Source organism: Vigna angularis, chromosome 1 (assembly GCF_016808095.1).
Source record: "Vigna angularis cultivar LongXiaoDou No.4 chromosome 1, ASM1680809v1, whole genome shotgun sequence".
NCBI lineage: Eukaryota > Viridiplantae > Streptophyta > Magnoliopsida > Fabales > Fabaceae > Vigna > Vigna angularis.
The window spans coordinates 54,800,308-54,827,405 of record NC_068970.1 but is presented as its reverse complement, the minus strand read 5'-3'; the positions used below and the strand labels follow the sequence as shown (position 1 = coordinate 54,827,405).

The following is a 27,098-nucleotide window of genomic DNA, read 5'->3' as shown; positions in this document are numbered from 1 at the left end:
TGTTGAAGCGTTCGTCTAAACAGTACGGTGTTCGTCTTTTATTATTTTTGTTGTTTCACTTTATTTGTTTTAATAAAATAAAAAATAAAAATAAAAATAATAAAAATAAAAAATAAGAAAACAAAAAAAAAGAGGAATAAAAATAAATAAAGGTAAGTGTTAGTATGTGTCAAAACAAAAATCCGGAATTAGGAATATTTACAAAAGGGATTATCCAAAGTATTCTTGAAATTATTCAAAAAAGTATTCTTGAAATTATTCAAAAAAGTATAGTATTCCTCGCGAAAAAAAGACATGAATTTTTAAATTTATAATATTTATTTATTCAACAAAAACCCAAAAAACTCGATGAATTGAGCGAAAACAAAAATATTCAACAATTTGAAAGAATAATTCAATGATTTTTGAAACAACCATTTCAATTCAATCGAAAGATTCTAAGTTGGAAAAAATAGAAACTAAGATATAGGATTTTTCAGGAAGAGTTTAAAAAAGATTATTTTATTGATATTTTTAGAATATTTCTATTTCAACACAAACAAGAAGGAATTGGAATCGGACTCTAGGAAAGGAAAAAAAAAGAAAAAACAAAGAATCCCCTTTAGAGTAACTTTTCCATGTTTGAATTGATATATATATATATATCTTTTTTATATTATACAGATATTATACATAATAGAATTAAAAAAATTATCAAAAAAATTGAGTTCTTTTTACGAGTTTAATATGTTGATAAATACGCGGAACTAAAAATTCATTTCGAACAATTAAACCTTCTCAAATTGTTTCTTTTTAAGAACTAAAAAGATTTGTACTAAGATAATAGTTGACAAATTGTTCATTAAAAAAAAATCTATAAAGGATCTGAATTTTTGAAAAGTTGTTTAAAAATAATAAAAGAAGACAAAACAAGAGAATCCCAGATTAGGGAATGTGTTTCAGGGATGCGTCGGGAACTCCTAGAGAGCAGTGAGGCAGTGTTGGTTTTTCTTTAAAGGGGTTTAATTATTTTTGGCTTGACCTTGGCTTTTGGGTTGTAAACCACAAACCGTGGCACCCCTCTTGCACGGCTGCCCATCTTGCAACTCTGCAAAGTCCTTTTACACCACTACAAGACTCTGGATTCTCACAAATAAGGGGGGAGACCTTACTGGAAAAAAGAAGAATCAGCTGAGACTCATTGGAGACACAAGGTTGGCAATAGCAAACGGATCTTCAAGAGGTAAGTGATGCCTTGCAGTCCGTGTTTTAGTGAATTGGTTACTTGCCCTTGAACATGTCTCTGTTACGTTGCCCTTAAACATGTCTCTGTTGCCCTTGAACATGTCTCTGTTACGTTGCTGTTGCAAATATTTGTACATGTCTGTTGTCACCGAACAATCATCACACCCAACCATCTTGACACCCACGGCCACTGCTAACACCTCACGGCCACTACCTATCTTCACCCATCACCATCTATCCCAGCCAGCAAAATCATCTTCCATCAGCAACCATACACCTCACGGCCAAATATTCATCTCGTCTTCCCCATGAGCGTTCGTCATCCCCACGAGCGTTCGTCTCCAACAGATCTCCAACTTACCTCACGGCCAAATATCCATCTCGTCTTCCCCACGAGCGTTCGTCTCCAACACCATCATTTCCAACAACTCGCGGACGGCACCTAACATCTTCATCTTCTTCGATCATCTCCAACACCCAAAAACTCTCTTCCACCGTAGCCATACCAACCCCAAACTTTGACTCCTCTCACCCATAACCACCTTAACCCAACGCCTTCATCATCCATAACTCCCGCCCAACTTCAACTTCATCTTGCAATCGTCAAAACCACAAGGTCATCTTCATTTTTTTTTTCCACAAACAAAAAAACGCTTCCCTCAGCATCGATTCACCTTACGTCCTCACCTCCATCCTGTTCAACTTCACCCATCAACCGTGAAACTGAGAAGAGAAGAAGACGAGAAGCTTGGCGTGTCGGTAGCGTCCTGGTCTACGGCTGGCGGCGGTCGGATTGGCGGAAGCAGTGGCGCGGTTTTGGATCGGAGAAGCAGTGGCGCGCCAGGCTGGATCGAAGAAGCTTTCGCCCTCGTGAAGAGAAGACGGAGAAGGATGGCTTGATGTGGTCACCGGCGACAGCTTCGGCGTGCCAAGGTCGTCACTGGTGACGCCGTGGATCGCGATTTGCGGTGGCCAGCTGGGGAGAGGTCGAGTCACGACCGTGAGCGGCAAAGCAGATCTGGGCCATGCGTGAAGAGCGAGGTCCTCCCTCGCACGCGAGAAAGGAAGAGCTGGAGCGGCGGCCGGCGATGGTCTCGTCCGAGGGTGTTGGAGATGGCGATGTTTCTGGCTGGAGCGCGGTGGCCGTTTCTGGTTGGAATGCCGGCGAACTGCCGGGAGAGGAAAGAGACCCTGGGTCTCATCTCGGTGAAGTGGCGTGGGGAGAATGGGATAACCCCTAAGGTTTTCTGAACCAAGGAAAAGGCCTCGGGCCCGTTTTGTTTTCTGACCCAGCTCTCTCTCTTTAAAACAAAAAATATATGATATGAACCTCTTTCCTTTCAGACCCCACTGCCTTTCTGCAAACAAAAAGGAGTTTGGGTATTGGGCCCATTTCATTTCTAACACCTCCAAACTTCACTGCTGCACCCATATCATCATTTGGGCCCAAACTAAAGAGCTCCAATTTTACTCCAAACCTCTAGTTCTTATTTCTACACCCCTATTCCTATTGAGATGTTCTCTCGCCCTTTTTCGCATGCTTTTGTTTTCTTTTTATTAGTTGGTTTTTATTGCATGTAACCCCTTTGTATGATAACCTTACCCCTTTGCTTTGTTTATATTTATTAGACTTGTTTTTTTCGTTTTACATAAAAATTACAAAATAAAAAAAAAGATAAAACTTCAAAACTTATAAACACTTCATAATCAAATTACAATGTGCTAAAAACTTTTTTTTTCTTAAATAAAAATTACAAAAATATGTTTTGAAGGTCTAGGCACATGTGTGATCGCACCCATCGTCCTTGTGCTAAAAACATTTTCTCTTTCTTAAGTAAAATTACAAAATATGTTTCAAAGGTTTAGGCACATGTGTGATCGCACGCATCGTCCTTGTGCTAAAAACCTTTTCTCTTTATAATAAAATTACAAAAATATGTTTTAAAGGTTTAGGCACATGTGTGATCGCACGCATCGTCCTTCTGCTAAAAACCTTTTCTCTTTATAATAAAATTACAAAAATATGTTTTAAAGGTTTAGGCACATGTGTGATCGCACGCATCGTCCTTCTGCTAAAAACCTTTTCTCTTCATAATAAAATTACAAAAATATGTTTTAAAGGTTTAGGCACATGTGTGATCGCACGCATCGTCCTTGTGCTAAAAACCTTTTCTCTTTATAATAAAATTACAAAAATATGTTTCAAAGGTCTAGGCACATGTGTGATCGCATCGTCCTTGTGCTAAAAACCTTTTTTCTTTCTTAAATAAAATTACAAAAAATATGAAATCTACAAAAACTAAAAATATCTACAATTTCAAACAACAAACAATCTTTCTGCCAAAACTACATGATCCTTGATTCTCCATCAAAAGTGGAGATACGTAGGAGCAAGGCTAGTCCTTGTTAGGTTCATTTCCCCAAAAATCCAAAATCATTTTCCAAACAAATTTCCAAGCAATTTCCAAACTAATTTTCAAGCAGTTTCTAAACGAACTAGGGAACCCTGATTTCTCATTCTGAATGAGAATACGTAGGAGCAAGGTCAATCCTTGTCGGGCTTGAAAAACTAAAAAAATGTTTGTTTCTTTAGAGTTTTATTTTAAGGGAAAGTTAAACATTTCGAAAACCACATCATATTCGCGTATTTAATTAAAGGTAGTGCCTTCAGGCAGGTGTTGTAGGGTGCTAATACCTTCCCTACGCGTAACCGACTCCAGAACCTAGAATCTGGTTCCTGTAGACCATGCCTTATCAATTTATGGTTTTTTCGTAGTTTTCCAGAATAAACTATGGTGGCGACTTCAAATCTCTTTTCATTTCCCGGCCTTTTATCTTCGGATCGTCGTCCCGTCGCGATCCCGGTTGCGACAAATGGTTTGGCAATCAAGTGATGTGAATGATTAAGTAAGAAATGATAAAAATTAATTATGTTTTATGAAATTTTCTTATTGTAAATGTGTTAAATGAGAAGGGATTGTCGATTGTCACCTATATTAATGGTAGTTCCAATAACACTCTTTTAGTTAATATAAATAATGAAATGAATGTAATTTGAAAGTATAACAATTTTATTATTCAACATGATATAAATGTCACTTTTCATTTTACACCAATATTATTTTATATTGATTATAAACCTTGATTTTTAAATTCGTGGAAACAATTGAGTAAAATCACAAACAAAAAAAATCAAACAACAAACACATGGTCCAATTAATGAAAAAAAAAAATAATTAAACAGTAAACAACATAGGCGTTTTGCAATAAACACCTATTTTTTGTTACTTGCACTTGATGTGTTTTGAAATACCCGTTTTACCCTCTCGAACTTATATTTGGAATGATCTTCTCCTTTGCCGGAACGTTCTTCCACTGTTGATTTTTTCGTTGGGGCTTGGAAGAAAAAGAAGTTCGACAATGGGTGGTGCTGGCGGTGTTTTGAAGTAATGTAACTTGCAGTATGTAGAGAAGGTATGAAGGAATATGTTTCTTTTTGTTTAGTTTTGTAGTAATGATGCAAATTTGGTTAACAGAATTCAGAGTTTGGGAATAGGCTTTCGAACTCGTATTCTGGATTTTTGTTTTGGCAACTTGGCTTCTGGATTGTTGCTTCCGGAAGATGTAGTTCTGCATTCGATAACGTTGTGGGAAAAAAGAAATATAGTATGGATTGTTGTATCCACAAGCATTTTTTTTTGCATATTCCAGAAAATGCATTCTAGATTTCAACATGAGAAATTCAAAAACTTTCGAGAGTAAACAATTTTAGAAGCCAAACTTATTTTGAAAAGCGCATTTTGGAATAATAATTTTACATTCCCTTCATCGCGTTTATCTGAGTGCATTTTCATCTCAGCATCATTCGTGCGTGCGCATCTCCCTCAAAACACTTTCATCTTCGTCTCCATCCATTTCAGACCTCACATTCACGTTCCCCTCTCCTCATGTGCGTGTTGTCTGTTCGGTTCACATGGTTAATAATCTATTTTCTAATATAATTTAGGGTTTAACAGCTGTTTTGATTAATTGGTTTGAATTTAGGATGTGTTTTATTTTCCTCCCTAATTGCTGTACGAGTAGGTTTCTTCTCTGCCTATGTGTGTGGTTTCTACTGTGGTTGATTTATTGCATCTAACTCACTGTTAGATATTTGGTCCATTTGTGATGCTCATTTGTTGTTCTGCTTTGACGAAGCTAGATTAAAAGGTGTGTGTGGAAGTTCACAGGCTAGGTTTATGCTTGTATGCCAAAATAATCAATATTCTTTGTTGTGATAAAGTCAACACAGTATGTTCACGATCTTCAGCTGGTAGATGATAGATAGTTTTTGCTGATTTGATTTTAGGGTTTTCCAGTTGTTTGGGTTTTATCTTGTTATCTGAGTAAGAAAATTCTGAAACTTCTTTTTGCCCTGTTTTCTTTCCCATTTTCCTGTGCGATTTTGTGGTCATAATTGAAATATTTGTTAAGTTGCTGCCTCCATGAGTGCAGCATTGGCTGCCACAGAGGTTCCTCACCTGCTCCTGGCCCTAGCAGTGGTGCCTCAGCCACTGTTGTTGAATCCTTGGTTGGTGCCTTAGTCTTGTCATTCTTTGCCTTGTTCCACTAAAATGTTACTTAGGATTGAAGAATCATGCAGTAGAGGAAGAGCCTGATTATATTTATTTATATGCACATATGTAAGGAATAAAGTGTGAACACAGCAATTATATGCTTGTGTTTTGATGTTTACGTGCCATCAACAGTGTTAGAAATGTAATTGATTTGTGTTCATAATGAAAAAAAAGTTATATTAAACACGTGTTTGTTAATTTTTCTTCTTTTTTTCATGAATTTTTTACTTTTACGTTTCCTTATATCTGGAAGAGTGAAAAATGTTATTGAATCGTATATTTGGACTTAGTTTTCCACAATGAATAGAGTCTATAATAATTTCTCTTAAACTTTCATTTGATCATAATACATATACAATATAATTTGACATTTTTAAATACCTTGACTACTCCAATTACTATATAGAGACTATAACATCTCAGTTTCACGATTTTTCTACAAACTTTGATCCTATGAACCAATCATAGAACTAATCTTTAAGCCCTTAAACTTTGATTCTGCTAATCAATTTTAGAACCAATATTTAATCTGAAGCTTGGACATGCCTAATGATTTTAGTTGCCCTGTTTTCTTTCCCATGTTATTTTGAAATAATGTGCAATTTAATGCTCCTGAAGCTTCTGGTTAAGTTGAAGAGTGACTTGGTTTTGTGAAATGGAATTATTATGGAATCATGATTTGAGAAATGTGTAGTGTAATTAGGTTTCCCCACAATTGATGAGAATGATCTCTTTATTTTACTTCTATTTGTCCATCAAAGCATTGGCTTTTAGCATAAGACTTGTAGGCTGTTACATGCCCCTGGTTGTTATAAAATAAAATACTTGTTCATTTTCCTTGCTTGCCTTTAAGCATGTGTGCTGATTGACTTTAAGCCATGCACTGTGAAGTGTTTGTTCACTAAAATAATAAAAATTTTAATGATGAAATTTAAAAAAACAGTGTACTATCAATGATAGCAAGTTTTTATTTTAGCCTTAAAAAAATGGTGTTATTCGGTTGCAGAACTTAACTCATAGTCCAGTTTTTTCTCTCAAATAAAGCAAGATAGTGAATGGGTGGGAGGGGAACTCGAATGCCCCCTTTGAACCAAGCTCACAGGATTGTTGTCTGTGGATATCTTTATATGATTATTGTCACTTTTTTCATAGGATTTCACCATTGTGCTTTGTCTGTAATTCTTGTCTCAAGGGTGAGGTTTTAAAGTTTTTAACAACTATTTGAATGTTTTTCGTTTTAGCCTCTGCTAACTTTCCTTTACAGTTGCTAACTTTCTGTGACCACCTTTTGTCCTCTAATGCAGTTCTTCATGATGTCCTGTCAGAGGTTTATTTTCAAAAATTGTTCTTTATCTGTTTTTTCCACTTACTCACTTTAATTTGAAGGTTTGTTTGATGCATTTTTTAACCCCTGTTTATTAATCTTTTCATCCGTACAGACTCTCATCACTTCTCTCCTGTTAGATTCTTTACATTCTCTCTTTTGCACTAAACTCCATCACTGTCTTTGTCTCTCCATTTTTAAAACCGAGATTTTTTCATTTTCAGTTTCAGTTTTTCTTTTTCACTGTCCCTGGTATATTGAAACAACATTTGGCTTCACTTGGTTGTTACAGGTTGGACATGTTTGCTTTTAAATAAATGGACATTTTTGTGTCTTTGATTGTAAAAAAGTATAGATTGCCAGTGGGGATAATTTGGTACTTGGGTCTGTTATTGGTATAAACTAAATGATACTTTTCTTCCTAGTGTTATAGCTTCTTAGGTTGAATTCATGTCTTTAATCAGAATTTTGTTCTTGCTTGCAAATTGCATGTATGCACTTGTGGAATTTCGTAATTGTTCGAGAGCTGGTTTGAAGCATCTCTAAAATTTTGAAAAACTGTGTTTTTATATGTCTGCTTTGGTGTCATTTGATCCATTTAGCTGAACTTACTGATTGGAAAAGGCTTGGTTGTTGAGGATTGTGATTTTTGTCTAAGACACTTTGAATTTACAGATCTCGAAAGCAAGACAGATCTCTAAGATTGAGCTCTAGAGGTTGTAGAGAAACTTAGAACTAAGAGAACAGACAAACAGGTTAGTGATCACTGTTCTTCATCTGTTTTTGATTAATTCTTATTTTATATATTTTTTCTTTTTAGCATTATTTGTGAGATGACTTGAAAAAGAGAATGATTTTATTATTTTTCATTCATGGTAATTACATTCTCCTTACTTCTATTTGTAGCAATCTAATCTTCTAGAAAGGGAAATAAGGAAACAAAATAATCTAGAAGATCATACTGATAGGTTCCTAAAAGGGGAACCTAATCAAGAATTCTCTTCCTCGCAGAAAAAGACACAGAAAGAAAGAAAGATATAGAAGTATGAATATTATTCACAAGTATAATATCTGTCCAATCAACCGCAGAGGCATAACCCTCTTCCACAGGTATAGACCCGTAAGCAACTAAGCAATCAAAAGTCCCCCAATCCCTTCTACTCAGCCGCTATTTATACAATCTTACAATCTCACCAAAACAGTCCTAACTGTCCTAACTGTCCTAACTGTTAGTTTGTTATATTCATTTCCTCCTATTCCTCCTCTCATAAACTACCCATCATTTCTTATTCTTATCCCTATCAATACCCTCCCCTTGATCATCAACCTTGTCCCCAAGGTTGAAATCGGGGTACTGTTCGCGGATGGTGATTTCATCTTCCCAGGTGGCCCCTTCGGGTCCTCCTTGTTGCCACTCCACTAGCAGTTGCGGCACGCTTCCACCGTCTTCTGTCCGCTGCCGCCTTCCCAAAACATTCACGGGCCAAAACGAAGGCCCGTCTGCCTGCAGATCAGGCGGTAGGTCCTTCTCCACCTGGTGCTCGCCTACTGCCTTCTTCACATGTGAAACATGAAACACCGGATGGATGCGAGCTGTCTCTGGCAACTGCAATTTGCAAGCTGTCTCCCCCACCTTCTGAATCACCCTAAAAGGTCCAAAATACCTTGCTGACAGCTTTGGGTGGAGTCTGGTTGGCATCGAGGTTTGTCTATGGGGTCGGATCTTCAAATATACCCAGTCCCCCACATTCACATTCGCGACCCGCCTCTTTTTATTAGCTTGGTGCACCATAAGATCCTGCGCACGTTCCAAATGGAACCGCAACTGTTTCAGAGCTTCGTCTCTGGTTTGGAGTTCTTGATTCACGGCCTCCACCAGAGATTCACCAGGAATGAATCTGTGCAAAGAAGGAGGCGCTCTCCGGTAAACCACCTCAAAAGGTGTGCACCGTATTGCTCCTTGGTAACTCGTGTTATACCAGAACTCCGCCCAGGATAGCACTGTCATCCAACCTCGAGGCTGCTCTGAACAGAAACACCTGAGATACCCTTCCAGAATACGGTTCACCACCTCCGTCTGCCCGTCCGTTTCTGGGTGATATGCGGTGCTCATTTTCAGCTGCGTCCCCTGGCTTTTGAACAATTCATTCCAGAACATGATCAAGAATAATGGATCTCTGTCGGTCACGATGGATTTGGGGATCCCATGCAATCGTACTACTTCTCTCATGAAAATATCAGCCACCGTCCTTGCCGAATAAGGGTGTTTGAGCGGTATGAAATGGGCATACTTGCTCAAACGGTCCACCACCACCAAAATAGCGTCATACCCCTGGGACTTAGGCAGCCGTACCACGAAGTCCATGCTAATCTCCTCCCAAACTGCATTCGGAATGGGCAAGGGCTGTAGTAATCCTTGCGGTGATGACGCTAAATACTTGTGTTGTTGACACACAAGGCATTTAGCCACAAACTCTGTAATGTCCTTTTTCATCCCGACCCAAAATAAGGACTGGGCTATCCTCCGGTATGTCCGGTAAACTCCCGAGTGACCCCCCGTTTGAGTTTGGTGGAATTCTGCCATTAGCCTAGGTAACCACGAAGACTTTGCAGACAATACTAACCTCCCTTTGTAATGCAACCTTCCGTGTTCCACCGTGTACGCCGGATGAGAATTTGGATCCCCCTTAATCTCTTCAATCACCTTTCGTAGCCTCTCGTCCCCCTCCACTTCCTTCGTGACTTCTTCAAAGTCTTGCCAGTAAGGTCTGGCTATCACCGTCAGTTCCTTGTTCTCTTCCTTTTCACCCTCTGCTATGCGAGACAAAGCATCAGCAACTCGGTTGGTCGTCCCAGTCTTATACATAATTTCGAAATCATATCCCAACAGTTTAGCTATCCAGTTTTGTTGATTCTGCGTCGTGATCCTTTGCTCCAATAGATACCTGAGGCTCTTCTGGTCAGTGTGCACTACGAATTTCTGCCCCAGTAGGTAAGGACGCCAATGCTGGATAGCTAACACAAGAGCCATCAATTCCTTCTCGTAAATGGATTTGCTGAGAGTTCCTTCCGATAAAGCCTTACTGAAAAAAGCGATTGGTTTTTTTTTTCTGCATTAGTACAACACCCACTCCTGTCCCCGACGCGTCACACTCAATGTGAAAAGGTTGCTGAAAGTCGGGTAAGGACAACACCGGGGCGGTTGTGACGGCTGTCTTCAGCGTTTGCCATGCCTCTTCCGCCCTTCCGTTCCAAGCAAAGCCCCCTTTTTTCAATAGTTCCGTTAGAGGCCTGGCGATTTTGCCATAATCCCTAATAAACCTCCGATAATACCCCGACAGACCCAAAAATCCCCTTAAACTCTTTACCGATTTTGGCCGTTCCCAATCCACCACCGCCTTTATCTTTTCATCGTCCATCTCCACGCCTCTCTGCGAGATGATATGTCCCAAATATTTAACGTGAGTTTGCCCAAACTCACACTTCTTCCGATTGGCCACCCACTTGTCCCGACTTAGCGTTTCCAGGACCCTTCCGACATGCTCCAAGTGTTCCTCCCAGGTTCTACTGTAAACGAGGATGTCGTCGAAGAAAACTAGCACGAACATCCGCAAATACGGCTTAAAGAGGTGATTCATAGTGCTCTGAAATGTCGCCGGCGCGTTGGTGAGTCCGAAAGGCATCACCACGAACTCGTAATGCCCCTGATGCGTGCGGAACGCCGTCTTCTCTATATCCTTCTCAGCCATGCGGATTTGGTGATACCCGGCCTTCAAATCCACCTTCGAAAAATAGATAGCCCCTCCTAACTCATCCAACAACTCCTCTATCACCGGTATGGGGAATTTATCCGGCACCGTCGCTCGATTTAAGGCTCGGTAATCGATGCAGAAGCGCCAGCTTCCATCTTTCTTCGAGACTAAAATCACTGGGCTCGAGTACGGGCTATGGCTTGGTCGGACCACCCCCGTCCGAAGCATCTCCGTCACTTGCTGCTCGATTTCATCTTTCAACACGTGTGGGTATCGGTACGGACGGACATTGATCGGACCTGTGCCCTCTTTAAGGGTGATTCGGTGCACCGTCTCTCTGCTAGGTGGCAACCCCACTAACTCCGCGAATACCACGTCATGAAATTTTAGTAACTTCTCCATATGATGTTTTTGTCTTTCACTAAGCCCCAAACAATTTGGGCCGCTCGTTTGGGTCTCACACGAGCCCAATTCCCAAACCAATAACCACACTGCCACCTCATCTATTTTCTGTAAAGCTCGGGGGCCCACCACTCTTCGTTCTAAAGTGGGATCCCCTTTCACTGTTATCTTCCTCTCTCCCTGTCGGTACTTCATTGTTGATTCTTTCCAGTCCACCACCACTTTCCCGAGCTTTTCTAACCATTCCACCCCCAGAATGACGTCGACTCCGCCCAACTCAAAAACATAGAAGCGTTCAACCACTTCTGCTTCCCCCATCTCCAATGCCACCTTTTCACAACACCCGCTAGTTCGTTCCTTCTGTCCGTTTCCCAAGCTTACCATATACGGGGGGTTTCCACCACCGTCATCTCTAATTCCTCCACCACCCGTCGACTTATAAAATTGTGGCTAGCGCCACTGTCAATTAAAACCAATACCTCACGTTGACCCATTCTCCCTCGTAGCTTCATCATCCGGGATGTCGTGAGGCCACCGGCAGAAAGGGCCGATAACTCCATCTTGGTGATGTTCAGCTCATCCTCTCCGTCATTTTCCGATTCTTCCTCCTCTTCAGCCAAAATCATCATCCTTATCCCCCTCTCCGTACAACGATGACCGGGGCTAAAGGGTCCGCCGCACCTGAAACATTTCCCCTCTTCCCTCCTTTTGATGTACTCCGAGTAGGGAAGATTGCGGACACCCCTTTCATTTCCGCTGCCGCTGTCTCTCCTGTGGTTTCCCCCGTGGGTCGCACCTTTGTTTACAGAACCGACACTTTCCGCTGGTCCCGCTCGTCCCGGTTGTTCGCGATTCGTCTCCACCTTCATTACCGATCCCGATGTTTTTCCCCAAGAACTTGGATTCTTGGATATCCATCCTCCTCCCGTCTTCGCGCACAGTTTTTCCACATCTCTCGCCACCCGCATAGCGGTCATCAAATCCGGTGGATCATGAGGCCGGACATGATCGCTCACTTCTTCTCTTAAACCGGACAGAAAATACCCCATGATCTGCTCCTCGGGTATCTGGGTCGTTTGCCCCACCAGAACTTCAAAATCACGTATGTATTCCCCCACCGATCCCGTCTGTCGTATGGTGGAGAGTCTCTCATACACCGTTCCTCTAGTTCCTCCCCCAAATCGGATACCCAGCGCCCTCTTCAACCCCTCCCAAGACAGGGTCTTGGTTTTCTCTCGCTAGAATCGGAACCAGCTTCCGGCGTAGCCATCCATGCTGATAAAGGCCAACTCCAACTTCTCCTCCTCCGCCACCTTCTGAACTTCGAAAAACTTCTCCGCTCGGCCGATCCATACCCACGGTTCGCCCCCCTCAAACACGGGTAATTCGACTCGCTTCCTCCACTGGCTCATCCCTCCTTGGTTACCTTCTCCCCCATTTCCTCTTCCGCCATTCAGACCACCACCATTATCGTTCACCGACGACTGACTCTCCCCCTGTCTCTGTCCTTGGTTAATGGGTATACGTTCTCCCATCGCTTTCAAGATCGCTTGGACGTCCTGGCGTATCGCTGCCGTATCAGCCTTTGTCTCAGCGATTGCCACTTCCACCGCCTCTAAGTGCCCTTCGACCACCACCATTCTTCCCTCCATCTCCACACTCGACACTCCCCGATATGGATCCGGCAGGTCGGACCAATTGATAGGTTCCTAAAAGGGGAACCTAATCAAGAACTCTCTTCCTCGCAGAAAAAGACACAGAAAGAAAGAAAGATATAGAAGTATGAATATTATTCACAAGTATAATATCTGTCCAATCAACCGCAGAGGCATAACCCTCTTCCACAGGTATAGACCCGTAAGCAACTAAGCAATCAAAAGTCCCCCAATCCCTTCTACTCAGCCGCTATTTATACAATCTTACAATCTCACCAAAACAGTCCTAACTGTCCTAACTGTTAGTTTGTTATATTTATTTCCTCCTATTCCTCCTCTCATAAACTACCCATCCTTTCTTATTCTTATCCCTATCACATACACATGTTTTCTCTAATTAGGAAGATTCTATAGATATTTTCTCTAATTGAGAAGATTCTATAGATATTTCCTCTAATTTCAACAAGATGTTAACATGATTGAGTTTATACTTGTTACGTGTTTTTTAGAAAATAAAGCAAATATCAAGTTCCACAAAATGTCTTTGAAATTTGATTTCTTGATAGCAATAATTGCCTGATATATTATTTCTCTCCAATTTGAAAATAGATTCTTCTTTAATATTGTTATAATAAAAAATACTAAGAGTAGTCTATATTAATCTAATTCCATAGATTTAGAAAATAATCAACATAATTTTTTCACTGGATGAAATTAAGAAAGGAAATTTGGTTCTTATTGTCATTGTGTTGTTCACGTGGCATGTAGTTTAATTTCATATCTGAAATTAAACTTATATTCTGATTAGAAAACAAGATTCAGAAACTTATTCTAAATCTTGCCATAATTGGAATATTAGTTTTGAAATAAATTATTGAATAACTTACATTATATAACACAATTCTATCATTTATTATATTAAGGGGCATGGACAAAGAGTGGACTAAACTTCCAAGGTTTAATCCAGAGTTCATCAATGGTGTCGAACCTTTTTTGGATTTTTCATATACTAGGGGAAGACCTCAAGGAAATGAGATTTTATGTCCTTGTGTAAAGTGTAGAAATTGATGTTGGGCAAGAAGCGTGGTTTATGATCATTTGATAGCCATAGGTTTTCTAAAAGGCTACAGTGTGGTTTATGGTCGTGCCACTGACCCGTTTGAGAGACTTGATTAGAGTTCTAGTTCAACAATTTCATTAGTAATTACGGGTAAAACCCGACACCCATTGCTTGATTGCATGGCTTTGAATCATGGGCACACATAGCAGTGAGTTGCTGCAGTGATTAGTGATTGTGAAGATGGAGAGAGAATGGTGATAGCTAAGAGAGTTAATTCATTAATTTACTAATGCATATTCAACTTTGTCGTTTCGTTGATTTTCTATGTTGACAACAGCTTCGGATAGACGAAAGTGAAACTCTATTTTTTTGAATTTTTCTGCAGAGGAAATGCTTAATTGGTTAAGCAAGCGTTGTTTATGCACCCTTGTGCCACGCCCATGGCTTTTTGTGGGGTTGGGCAATCCTGGTAACAAGTACGCAGGAACTCGCCACAATGTACCTTTTTTCCTTTCCATTTATCTTTTTTCTTTTTTCTGCTTCTGCCTCTACAGCTCTGTTAGGAGTTTGTTTCGGTGGTTACTAGTTTTAGTCTTCTGTCTTTAAATTGCATTAGAAGTGTTCTGCAGTGTTACGGGGGCATAATCAGCATCTGATTTAGCATTTTCTTGATGAATTTCCAAAATACGTTTTTGTCTAGGTGGGCTTTGAGATGATTGATGCATTTGCTGAGTCGCAGGGGATTCCTATGAACACTGCCCATTCCAAAGCCATTTTCGGAAAAGGTTTGCCGGCTGCCTTGCTTAGATATTTCTATTTTCTGTTTTTCTCTCTATGTTTATTGTATTCATGAATTTTTGCGCAACTTGGTTTGTTGCAGGTTTTGTTGGTGAAGTTCCTGTCTTCCTTGCAAAGCCTCAGACTTACATGAATCTGAGTGGTGAATCAGTAAGGAAACAGGATGTGCTGATTTTTTTTCTCTCTCTTAACCATGTGGATATTTAACTTTAGACTGTGCAAGTTGTGCTGTCTATATAGCTTATCACTTGCCTGCCACTCACAAAAATTTATTGACCACGAGTTCCTTTAATCGCTTAAGCTTATAGTCTACTTTGAATGGTAGCTTTTCTAATCTGCACATTGAAATATACTCTTATTGGTTGGCATTTTGTGAAGTTATATGTTCTATCAATAGTTGTAAACAGTTAAAAGACTGAAAGTATATAAGCTTAATATTACGACAACAGGGATAGGAAAATCTTGAAATTGACAATGACTGCTAAAGGAATAACAGTATTTGTCGGCAGTTTAAGCTCGGACAGAGTGGATGGTGTTTAGCTCCTTAGTTTCTTCTCATTTGAATATTGTGTGTTTAGAAGAGCTTATACTGAGCTAATTTTAAACTGACTTATGAATTTCTTTTGAGTCCCTTTAGCTTATTTCAATTACTTTCAAGGTGAATATAAACATAATCTCTTCTTATTTTAGTATGCTTATTATATAGGCTCTTATGTTATATTAATCTTGAATAAGAACTTATTCTGCTTATCCAAATGCCACCTATAATATTCCTAGACTGTTAGAGCCTAGCATATTGAAAACTAGAAAGTTGTAGCAAGTTGGCAGTCATGCTGGCAATCTTGAAATCAAAGTTCCTCTTAGTGAACCATGATTATTTGATGACAGATTCACATTTGTGTTGAATATAGTAAAAAACTATATTTAGATTAATCTCCCTTGTGTTAAATACACATAGGGTTCTCTATTTATAATAGAAGAAATATGGGCTAAGCCCAAAATACAAATGAGAAATAATAACAAACCAACTAAAAGATAAAAGATAATATATCTAACACTCCCCCTGAAGTTGGAGCGTACAAATTGTATGAACTAAGCTTGGAATAGATGAACTCAGTGTTGAACTAGATGATTTGTCTTCAAGAGTGTGAGGCAAACATAGATGGACTAACAGCAGCTTGTGAAACTTCAACTTCAAAAGTGGATGAAGGAGAGCAGTGGTGGACAATGATAAACTGCAAGGACTGATTCCCAATCAATGATGGATGAGTGACGGGATCAACAGTGGTAGCTGAAAGCTAAGAGCTACAAAACTGCAGGGACTACACTAAATCCTCATCAATGATGGCTGGGTGACGGGATCAACAGTAGTAGCTGAAATCTACAAAACTGCAGGGACTACACCCATATATATGTGACTTGCAATGTCTTGGAAACGTACTCCCCCTTAGTGTGAAGGGCGGAAATGTGGAATATTAAGCTATAATGCTGAAATAAAGGCATCAAAGATCCAAAGATACGTTGGAGGTCCAAAATTCTTTGCTGGACAACTCCCAAGTGGTGATACTTAGCAGTGTATCACAAGAAGATCGGGCTAACTCTAGCCCAAGAAGAACTGACGCAGTTGCGTCTGTCTGAGGCGGTAGCGACTGCAGCGGCGGTTGACTGCTATAAAACTGTAGGGACTAAATTGCCATCACTGACTGATGGGGCCTGTAGTGGCTGGAAGCGACAAAACTACAGGGACTGCCATCACTAACTGACGAGGCGATGGGGGCCTACAGTTGTTGGAAGCATACGGCGCCTGGACAACGGAAAACAGCGCCTGGACAGCGGCAAACGGTGCCCGGACAGCGGCAAACGGCGCCGAACAGCGGCAAACGGCGCCGAACAGCGGCAAACGACGCCTGGACAATCAACGGCGGAGAAGAAGACAGACGAAGATGGCAGCAATGGCTGCTCTGGAGGGTCTGAACAGAGAGAAGAGGTCTAGACAACGGCTATGGAGGTGTCGCGGAGACTTTCCGGTGGCCAGAGGGCGGCGCGTGAGCTGTACGCGCCTGTTCGCAGCGAACATAGAAGCGGCGCGTGGGGAAGAATCAGATGCCGGCACCGGCGGGGTTGGCCGTCGCTCGAGGAGACGCTTCAGATCTGCTGGTCACCGGTCGAAACTGTGACGGCGGCCGGCGACGGACTGGCCGGAAAGAAGCGCTGCGTGGAGGCGCGTGACTGACAACTGGCTCTCAAAACCGGCGTGGTTGGCCGTCGCTCGAAGAGACGGTCCAGATCCGCAGGTCACCCGTCGAAACTGTGACGGTGGCCGGCGGCCGGCGACGGAGTGGCCGAAAAGAAGCGCTGCATGGCGGCGCGTGACAGAGAACTAGCTCTCGAAACCGGCGTGGTTGGCCGTCGCTTGAAGAGACGGTCCAGATCCGCAGGTCACCTGTCGAAACTGTGACGGTGGCGACGGCGGCGGCAGCGGAAAGTGGCGGCGACAACGATAGCAGCAACGGCAGCGGAAAGCGGCGATGGTCGGCGACTGGCTGCACTGAGAAGAAGAGAAAATGGACTGCCGATTGAAATTTTAGGGGCTGCCGGCGGCCATGGCGGTCGGCCACCGGCAGACAGCAGACACTCGGAAGAAGATCAGAGAACCTGCACTGATACCATGTTGAATATAGTAAAAAACTATATTTAGATTAATCTCCCTTGTGTTAAATACACATAGGGTTCTCTATTTATAATAGAAGAAATATGGGCTAAGCCCAAAATACAAATGAGAAAATAATAACAAACCAACTAAAAGATAAAAGATAATATATCTAACAGTGACCTTGTAAATTTTGAATGGAACAGAGAGTACTTTGATTGTCTGGTATTATATGGCAATCAAAAAGAATTTTAAATTTAAGAATTGTAAATTCAAGTTAATGGTTGGAAAGCCACCTTACTTGTGATCGGTCTTGGGCTAGAAAAGGTTACCTACTGAGGGGTTGACCAGAAATACTGCGTTAAGCATCATAGAGGACAGCCACTGGGATGTAGTTCTTAGGCTGTGGAGTCTCATTGATTAGAGGTATGACTTAATAGAGCTTGTTAATAGGTAACCTTGTTTGTACGTATATGATTTAAGGCTGTTTTGTCAGGGAAGCCATGTGTTATATATTTTGTTTTATGTTAATTAGGAAAATGTAAACTTTTGCTATTGTTTGTGTGAGAAATAGAGAAGATTGGGAGAAAATATCCCTTGTGTGTTTTGCATACACATAGGGTAGTTTATTTATATTGTAAGATATGGGCCAATGCCCTTAATACAAAATAGGCTGAGCCCAAATAACAGAAACACACATCTTAACATCTAACAGTTTGATATTGGTAGATATTGTTGATATTGTTTTTAACAACATCTTCTATTTACCATATCTAGGTTTGGTTGCCATATATACTTGTATCATTCTTCATTGTAAATATATTACTCTATGTGTGTTTTAGATACAAGAGAGATTAATCCTATACCTAGTTTTACTATATTTAATACCATGTAAAAAGAAATAATTTTCTTGAGCATAGCCCAATCTCTTACAATAGCAACCTTGGCAAATCATTCAGCAAAATCATAAAGATTTTGGCTAATGGGAACACGAAGCAATCAAGTTATGAGGCTTTCCATTGATGGAACATCATGACCTATCAAAATTGGTTTCTAAATACATGATCAAAATCTAGGTTCATGGAATGGAGAAGGATAACAACGTAAAACTTATCTTCCTAATTTCTTCCAATGAGTCAATCTCTAAGTACATCTTGAACTCTTTTATGAATTATAAAATTAGTTCTGTTATGTATTGGATATAAATATTTATAATTTATTGTTAGGATATAGGATGATAGAATAGGTGGGTTTAGGAGTTAAGGCTATGGGGGTGTCGGTTGTAAAACGGGTAGCGGGTCAGAGCTGATATAAATAGAGCTCTTGTAACTCTGTAGAGGATTATCGGGTATTATTTTGTAAAGTCAGGTTTAGCCTGTAGAGAGAGGTTATGCTCTCAACCAGGGAGGTTATGCTCCCAACCCCATTCTCTGTAAAGTGACAATTCTACTACTGTGAATAAGAGAATCCATTCTTTCATCTCTATTATCTGTTGTCAGTGGGTGTTATTGTTTGGGTTTCATCTCTTTTATCGGCATCGAGAGGGTGTGTTGTTAGGTTCCAAACCCAGGAACCTAACAAATTGGTCCGACCTGCCGGATCTGTTTTGGAGGGAAGAAGAGCTAGCAAGGAGCAACGGGAATGATGACTACTGGATCCGCTTGGGAGGGGACTGTCGGATCGAGATGCCGTCAGAATCGTGTGAGGGTGAAGGAAATTGCGGTTGATAGAATGAAGGCGCAAACAGGGGAGCTGTGAGCAGATTATACAGCAATATGCCAAGATTATGTTGCAATAAGCCAAGATTATGCTGCAATACGCAAATATTTGCAATAAATCATAAGGAGGTTGGGTGGTCGAGGCCACAACCAAGACGGCCAACATTGGGACCGGCGAGAGGCAGAGGAGGGGGAGAGAGGGGATGAACGCCATGAAGTGCAACCCAGCGGGAAGAAAAGGGTATAATTGCCCACTTTCGAAGGGTTGGACCCGTTAAACTGGATCAATAGGGTGGAGAGGGTTTTCGAGCTTCAAGGAGTAGCGGAGGAGGAGAAAGTGCGGTTCGCGGACATAAGCATAGAGGGCAGCACGGGCTACTAGTTCAGAGCCTGGAAGGAGAAAGCCATGGTGACAAGGTTTGGAACCTATGTTGAGCATTTGGCGGCATCGAAACAGACGGGGACGGTGGTGATGCAGATTACAAAGGATGTTGAAGAATTCCAGGGAGGCGAGAAGGTCAGGAACGGGAGCGGGATTGAAGACCAGTCGTCTTGGGGACGACCGAGCAAAGAAGTGACACTGTCCGAGACCTATTGCTATAACCCATGCCGATTGAAAGTTACCGAGCGTTCAGAGGTCGATCGCCATAATCTAGGACGACCGTTCGGTCCAGGCCATCAGTGGCCAGAAAAGAGTCGAGGGACAGTTATTTTGGGTGAGGATGAAGAGGTGGAGACTGAGGAAGCTGAGACCGAAGTAGACCGGAAGCAGATGGAGATGTCCATTTTCTCTGCTGGAGGCCTCACTCAGCAAAAAAATGATGAAGCCGAACGGTTTGATAGGGGGCCGAACGAGTATGGTTTTGACTGACAGTGGAGCCAGCCACAATTTCATAGACAAGGGACTGATTGAGGAACGAGGTTTACCCATGGAGGATACCCAACCATACCAGGTGAGCTTGGGGGATGAGCAAAGGAAGAAAACCAACACGGACCGAACGATTGAAGATGGAAGGAACCGAACGGTAGATCGAGGGTTGCCGAACGGTCTGAGGTCAAGCGCAATATCCCAAGTGAGGTTGCCGAGCGATCCGAGACTGAATTAGACCTGAAGCAGACGGAGTTGTCCACTCTCTCGGCTGGAGGCCCTATTCAGCCAAAAGCGATGAAGCTGCACGGTTTGATAGGAAACAGAACGGTGTTGCCCGTTAAAGGACGAAACCGAACGGTGTTGCCCAGTATAGGAAGAAACCGAACGGTATTGACTAGGGTGTTCAATCAAGGAGGGAAGAAGGTATTCAGCAAGGGGGATCCAACACTAGCTAGAAGGTGGGGGGAGCCAGAAGCTTTGTTAAAAATAAAGGAAATAGAACCGTGGACCTTGGTGTGGGATTTGGGGGTGATAGGAAGGAAAGAGGAAGAATGGAAGATAGTAGAGGAGGAATTGCCACCACCTAAGCCTCCTGACCTGAATTGGTGGGTAGTAGCCCGTGGATTCTCTTCAGATGATAACAAGATGATGAAGAGGAGCCAAGAGACCAAGTTTTAAGGTTTCAACCTTGAGGACAAGGTTGTTCTGCAGGGGGGTGTAATGTTAGGATATAGGATGATACAATAGGTGGGTTTAGGAGTTAAGAGTGTGGGGGTGTCGGTTGTAAAACAGGTAGCGGGTCAGAGCTGATATAAACAGAGCTCTTGTAACTCTGTAGAGGATTATTGGGTATTATTTTGTAAAGTCAGGTTTAGCCTGTAGAGAGAGGTTATGCTCTCAACCAGGGAGGTTATGCTCCCAACCCCATTCTCTGTAAAGTGACAATTCTACTACTGTGAATAAGAAAATCCATTCTTCCATCTCTATTATCTGTTGTCAGTGGGTGTTATTGTTTGGGTTTCATCTCTTTTATCGGCATCGAGAGGGTGTGTTGCTAGGTTCCAAACCCAGGAACCTAACATTTATTTAGTTATTTTTCTTGTCTATATTTTCTTAATTTAAGTTCATGTCTATAAATATAGTTTTTTAATATGCTTAATTCTGCAAAGTCGTGTTACGATCTTTTATTCCCTCCCATTCCTCAAGTTTGACAACATTGGTATTAACTAGTTCTCCCTTTACCATAGTCCTAGCAATACCACCCTCTTAAAGTACAACCTTGTCCTCAAGGTTACAATTGATAGCATATATATTTCATGTAATTGTTTCTCCAAACTTTTAGTGGCCTTCGAAATCAACTAAATGACATTGAAGCCACTCCTTGGTTTTCCCTTGTTTGCAGGCCAAATATTCTCTTGAGTAGGATGAGTGCAGTTTGACCTTGACTTGAGCTGGGTGAGTGTTGTACGAGGTCCACTGTTGGAGTTTGAAACAAAGATCCAATTTGAACCCATGGGAGGTTTCTACTTGAGACATTGGGTGGTCTTTGATGGGAAATCCTGAACAACCAGCTCCCCATCTCCATTGTCCTGCGCAACAATGTCTACCTTTGCTGATTTTGTTTGTTGGTTCAAAGTATGATGATGGGCTGATTACCTCTTCCTCGAAGAAAACAACCTACTTCTCTAGGTTCAAGGATTCTGATGATCTCCCTATCTTGATCTCATTCAACACTTGAGTGCATTGTACCTTTTCAAGTTCTTAATGTAACAACAGATAGGGTGTTCCTCATTTGAATCTCCCCCTGTTTGGGCTGACTACACCATTCTTGTTCAAGAATGAACCTCTGTATTATGCAATATTTTGATCACTCCCTTGCATAATTTCTTGACATGCTTGGTTGAATGGGGATCAATCACCTCTTGAGTATTTTGCTCATTTGTGATCCTGTCCTCTAGCGTGATGTCTTGCTTTTGCATCTACTGTTTCAGCTACATCTTGTTCTCTTTTATTCCCTCAACCTTTCTGATTCATCTTTCACATTTTTCTCTACAAGAATTGTGTCTTAACTCTTCATTATCTTGTGTTGTTTTTGCTTGCAAGAATGATGCTACACTTCACCTAAGTTGGTTGCCTTCACCACAAACACTTCACCTAAGTTGGTTGCCTTCACCACAAACACTTCACCTACGCTTCTTCATTGAATTTTGGCTTGATTTCTTGTTTCTTCACCCACTGCTGCACCATTTGCTTGAACTTAGATAATTGTTGGTCCTCTCTTTCAAGAACACTGTGGAAGTCTGCATTTCTTTGATGCAGATTTCCATCTCATTTCTCTTCTTGCTTTAAGGTAGTCAATCTTTCAAAGACATGGTTACCATAAGTATCTTTTGATCAAATCTTGAGAAAAGGATTCCCAATTTGAATTTGGGTTCATTTGGCACCAAGAATTTCAAACCATTGCATGGCCAAACCCTTCATGCCCATGAATGCATATTGCAGCTTATGGAATGACTGAATTTCTTGTACCTCAGAAATTTTCAGCCCTAGCAATCAACCAATTGGGTCTGCCCCTATAGATGCTGGCAGCTCCATCCTCTTGTCCAAACTTGAACTTCATCTCCAACACTGCCTGTCCCTTGAAGATCCGGCAAGTTGTAGGAATTACAACAAGAAAAGAGAAAGATTTTTTTATTGAATAGGATGAAAAGAACAAGAAATAGCATAACTCTCTCACCTCCAAGGTTTGCCCTTCACAAAGGATTTCTTCTTTCATAAAGTGTCAAAGTTCAATCTCCAAATGAACATATATAAATCCTTGCATTTATTTAACTTATTAACTCCCTGTGAAACCTTGTTCTTATTATCAATTTATGTTATTCATGACTCTTCATTTTACTGCAGACGGGACCACTGGCTGCTTATTATAAGCTACCCCTTAGTCAAGTGCTTGTGGTTAGTTATTCTGTATCCCACTCCTTGACTGGTGTGCTATTCTTTATTTAATCATCTATTTTTGGTTGCAGTTCCATGATGACATGACCTTGCCGTGTGGGGTGCTTCGTCTTTATGACAAAGGGGGTCATGGAAGCCACAAAGGGTACAATACTAAATGAATTCTGAAGTAAAATTAATACTATCTTCATCCTTAAGTCTTTTTGACATTGACCATAAGAAATTGGTTACTAATCCAAGTACTTACTGCCCTAGAGATATTGTGGTGTTTATTATGCATCACTAGATTATGTAATTCACTAATTTCCGAACCCAATAGTTATCTATGTTGAAATTAACATGTATATGTTATTGGAAACATAATCAAATTCACATCACTTTGGAAGTAGGTTCTACGTTTTGTTATAATGAAAAAATAGATGGAGTAAGCCAAATTACATAACATTGTGGTACATCAACATTACTGTGAATGGCTGTGAAATTTCATAAAACAATTTGGATATCTTAAGAGTCCTGATTAGGTTGCAACTTGGTTTGTGATTTGAGGGGCAAATAACCCATTACCAATAAACTTTCCCCCCTCAATCAGACATTGATAGGATATAGATTGAAAGAGAGAAAAAAACTGATACATATATATTGAAGGATTCCCTTGCAACCTGAGGAGGAATCCTCTGTTATAGTAAACAAATGACATGAATGTAGTGAAGTCCTTAGAAGATGCTAAATAGGAATTAGAGCAAAATAAAAATGTTAACACCCAGTGACTGTGAAATGACAAGTTCCACTGCTCAGACTAACAACCCAACACGATGCTTCATGAATTTTCTCATTTCCTCATCCCTTTATCTGTTTTCACGTCAAACTAAACAATCATTCTCTCTCCATGTTTGATTTCTGGCTTCCCGCATTCTGTCCTACATGCCACCTGTCCAATTTGTTATTCCTCTCTCTTCTGCTCACAGTCTCTCTCATGTCATGTTTTTTCTTTTCCTCTCATATGCCCCCAGGCCTTGATTCTCAGGTCCATGTTCCTTTCATTCACTTCCTTACCCCTCACATTCTTGCATAATGGGCCTATATCATACATATTATAGTTCTAATGGTTCATCCGTTTCATTTATTCTTTCATGCAACTTTGTTTAGTTTTTCACAATCAAAGATATCTTGTGCTTGTACTGCTGTAACATGTTGATAATAATGTGTTTTGAACGTTGCCCAATTTAATTGTTGCCTAATCAATCATTTTGCAGTCCTTGTTCTCTTCTAAGTCCATTTATTTCTCAACAACATTAACTTGTTATCCAAGTTTTCCATTTTTTTGTTTTGCATCATCTCCCTTAACATCTCCACAGCCACCCTCACCATCTCCACAATCAAGTTCACCTACTCTGTTACGTACCTGAGTATGATAACTTGCCGCTCACACCCTTTCAAACCCCCCAAAGGCAATTAACAATGGTAAATGACTAAATAAAACTCTTTATTAACTGTAAATATGGGTATCACAATAAAACAACCAATAACTGGAAGCAGGGTCTCCGTCAGTTACTTGAGAGCCTAACCTCTCTTACAAACTCCTTAATCAAAAACATGCCGTAAACCCTAGGTTCCTCCTTTATTAATACTAATTACGCCTTCTCAAAAAGGTAGAGAATAATAGTAGTTATGCCTATTTATTATAATTATCTGGTAAGAATATTTCTATCCTTATTTACTATATTTACTTCTATAATATCCTGAGGTGCGTCCCATGAGTTTCCCGCTTATCCTATTGTTGTCAGTTAGACGCTCGTTGTTGCTTCCACTTGCTCAGGACGCTCGTCCTCGCTCCGCTCGTTCAGCCCTTGTTGCTTCCACTCGCTCAGGACGCTCGTCCTCGGTCCTCGCTCAGGACGCTCGTCCGCACTTCTTGTTACCTCCACTCGCTCAGGACGCTCGTCCTTGCTCCGCTCGCTCAACTTTCTTTCTCTTCCCCTTCTCGTTCGGTCATCGTGCTCCTCCCTTTCAACCGTTCGGCCACTGTCCTCTATCGTACGGTCCCCTTCTCTCTCCCTCCTATATCTTCTTCTCTCGTAAACTCGCCAGGCCCTAACATTACCCACCTCCTGAAGATCAACCTTGTCCTCAAGGTTGAAGTCTGGATATTGATCTCGGATGGTTATGGCATCTTCCCATGTTGCCCCGTCCGGTCCTCCCTCTTGCCATTCGATCAACAATTCCAGCCGTTCGTCCTCTCCCTGTTGCACCTGCCTTTTATCCAGAACTCTGACCGGCCGTGGAGACGGTCCCTCCATCTCCAAGTCTATGGGTAACTCTTTCTCCACCCTGTTCTCCCCCACGGCCTTTTTTAATTGCGACACATGGAACACTGGATGTATCTGCGCGGATTCGGGTAGTTGCAACTTAAATGCCACTTCACCTATTTGCTGTATGACCGGAAAAGGTCCAAAATACCGAGCGGCTAGTTTAGAATGTAGTGTGGACGGCATCGACGTCTGTCGGTGGGGCCTGATCTTTAGATACACCCAATCTCCCACCTCTACATGGGATGGTCTCCTGGCTTTGTCGGCCTGTCTCACCATTAATTCTTGAGCCCGGGCTAGGTGGAACTTTAGCTGGTTGAGTGTCTCATCTCTTGTCTGTAACTCCTGGCCGACGGCTTCCACTAAGGTTTCCCCTGGAACGAACCTGTGCAGGGAGGGAGGCGACCTCCCATATACTGTTTCAAATGGGGTGCATTTGGCCGACTCTTGATAGCTGGTGTTATACCAATATTCCGCCCATGGTAGTACTATGCTCCATCCCTTTGGTTGTTCTGAGCAGAAGCATCTCAGATAACCCTCCAATATCCTATTTACGACCTCAGTCTGTCCATCGGATTCCGGATGATAGGCGGTGCTCATCTTCAGTTGAGTTCCTTGTAATTTAAACAACTCCTTCCAAAAATTACTCAGGAACAGTGGATCCCGGTCACTTACGATAGATATTGGCACCCCATGCAACCGGACGATCTCCTTTACAAACACTTCAGCCACGGTTCGAGCGGAATAGGGATGTTTCAGTGGTATGAAATGTCCATATTTACTGAGACGGTCTACCACTACTAGCACCGCATCATACCCTCGGGACTTGGGTAACTTAACAATAAAATCCATGCTTATCTCCTCCCAAATGGCGTTGGGAATGGGTAAAGGTTGCAGCAACCCCTGCGGAGATGATGACAGATATTTATGTTGTTGACATACCAGGCAGCTTGCAACGAAGTCGTTCACGGCTTTCTTCATCCCTACCCAGTAAAGAGATTGCGCCACTTTGCGATAAGTTCGATATACCCCTGAGTGTCCTCCTGTTTGCGTGGTATGAAACTCGGCTATCAACTTGGGTACCCAGGCTGAGCGGGCAGACAGCATAAGCCTCCCCTTATAGTGTAACCTCTCGTGTTCCAGAGTGAACGATGGATGGGAGTTGGGGTCGTTTCTCAAATCTTCTATTACCTTCTTTAATTCTGCATCTGCCTCGACTTCTCCCAGAATCTCCCCGAAGTCTTGCCAGTAAGGTCGGGCCATCACCCTCAATTCCTTTTCTTCCTGCGGATCCTCCTCTTCCCTCCGTGATAGGGCGTCTGCTACCTTGTTGGTGACCCCTGATTTGTACACGATTTCAAAGTCATAACCCAGGAGCTTTGCAATCCAATTCTGCTGATTCTGAGTGGTGATGCGTTGCTCCAAAAGGTACTTCAGGCTCCTTTGATCGGTGTGAACCACAAACCGTTGTCCCAAGAGGTAGGGCCTCCAGTGTTGTATGGCTAAAACCAACGCCATTAATTCCTTCTCATATATCGATTTACTCAGTGACCCCTCGGACAACGCTTTATTAAAGAAAGCTATGGGTTGCTTTCCTTGCATGAGTACCGCTCCTATCCCTCTTCCCGATGCGTCACACTCAATGTGGAAAGACTGGTCAAAATCAGGTAGAACCAGCACTGGTGCAGTAGTGATTGCCTTCTTTAATCTTGACATAGCTTCCTCTGCTTGCTCCGTCCATGCAAACTGCCCCTTTTTAAGAAGGTC

At 41.6% G+C, this 27,098-nt stretch overlaps 1 protein-coding gene across 6 annotated transcripts in view; it reads left to right on the top strand.

Annotated features, from left to right (window-relative positions):
- Nucleotides 1-744: 744 nt before the first annotated feature.
- LOC108330459 (peptidyl-tRNA hydrolase, mitochondrial) overlaps nt 745-27,098 on the top strand; it is a 33,677-nt gene continuing 7,323 nt past the window's right edge. Inside the window, exons 1-8 of one of the 6 annotated variants that reach the window (XM_052871984.1) lie at nt 751-1,222; nt 4,629-4,698; nt 7,840-7,919; nt 14,419-14,531; nt 14,734-14,818; nt 14,914-14,981; nt 22,975-23,025; nt 23,097-23,170. In XM_052871984.1, coding sequence (XP_052727944.1) covers nt 14,424-14,531; nt 14,734-14,818; nt 14,914-14,981; nt 22,975-23,025; nt 23,097-23,170 — 386 coding nt within the window. In that variant the 5' untranslated portion in view covers nt 751-1,222; nt 4,629-4,698; nt 7,840-7,919; nt 14,419-14,423. Of the gene's footprint in view, nt 1,223-4,628; nt 4,699-7,839; nt 7,920-13,042; nt 13,166-14,418; nt 14,532-14,733; nt 14,819-14,913; nt 14,982-22,974; nt 23,026-23,096; nt 23,171-27,098 lie in introns of those variants that run through there. The other 5 variants (XM_052871987.1, XM_017564941.2, XM_052871986.1 and 2 more) reach the window with 5 other exon arrangements.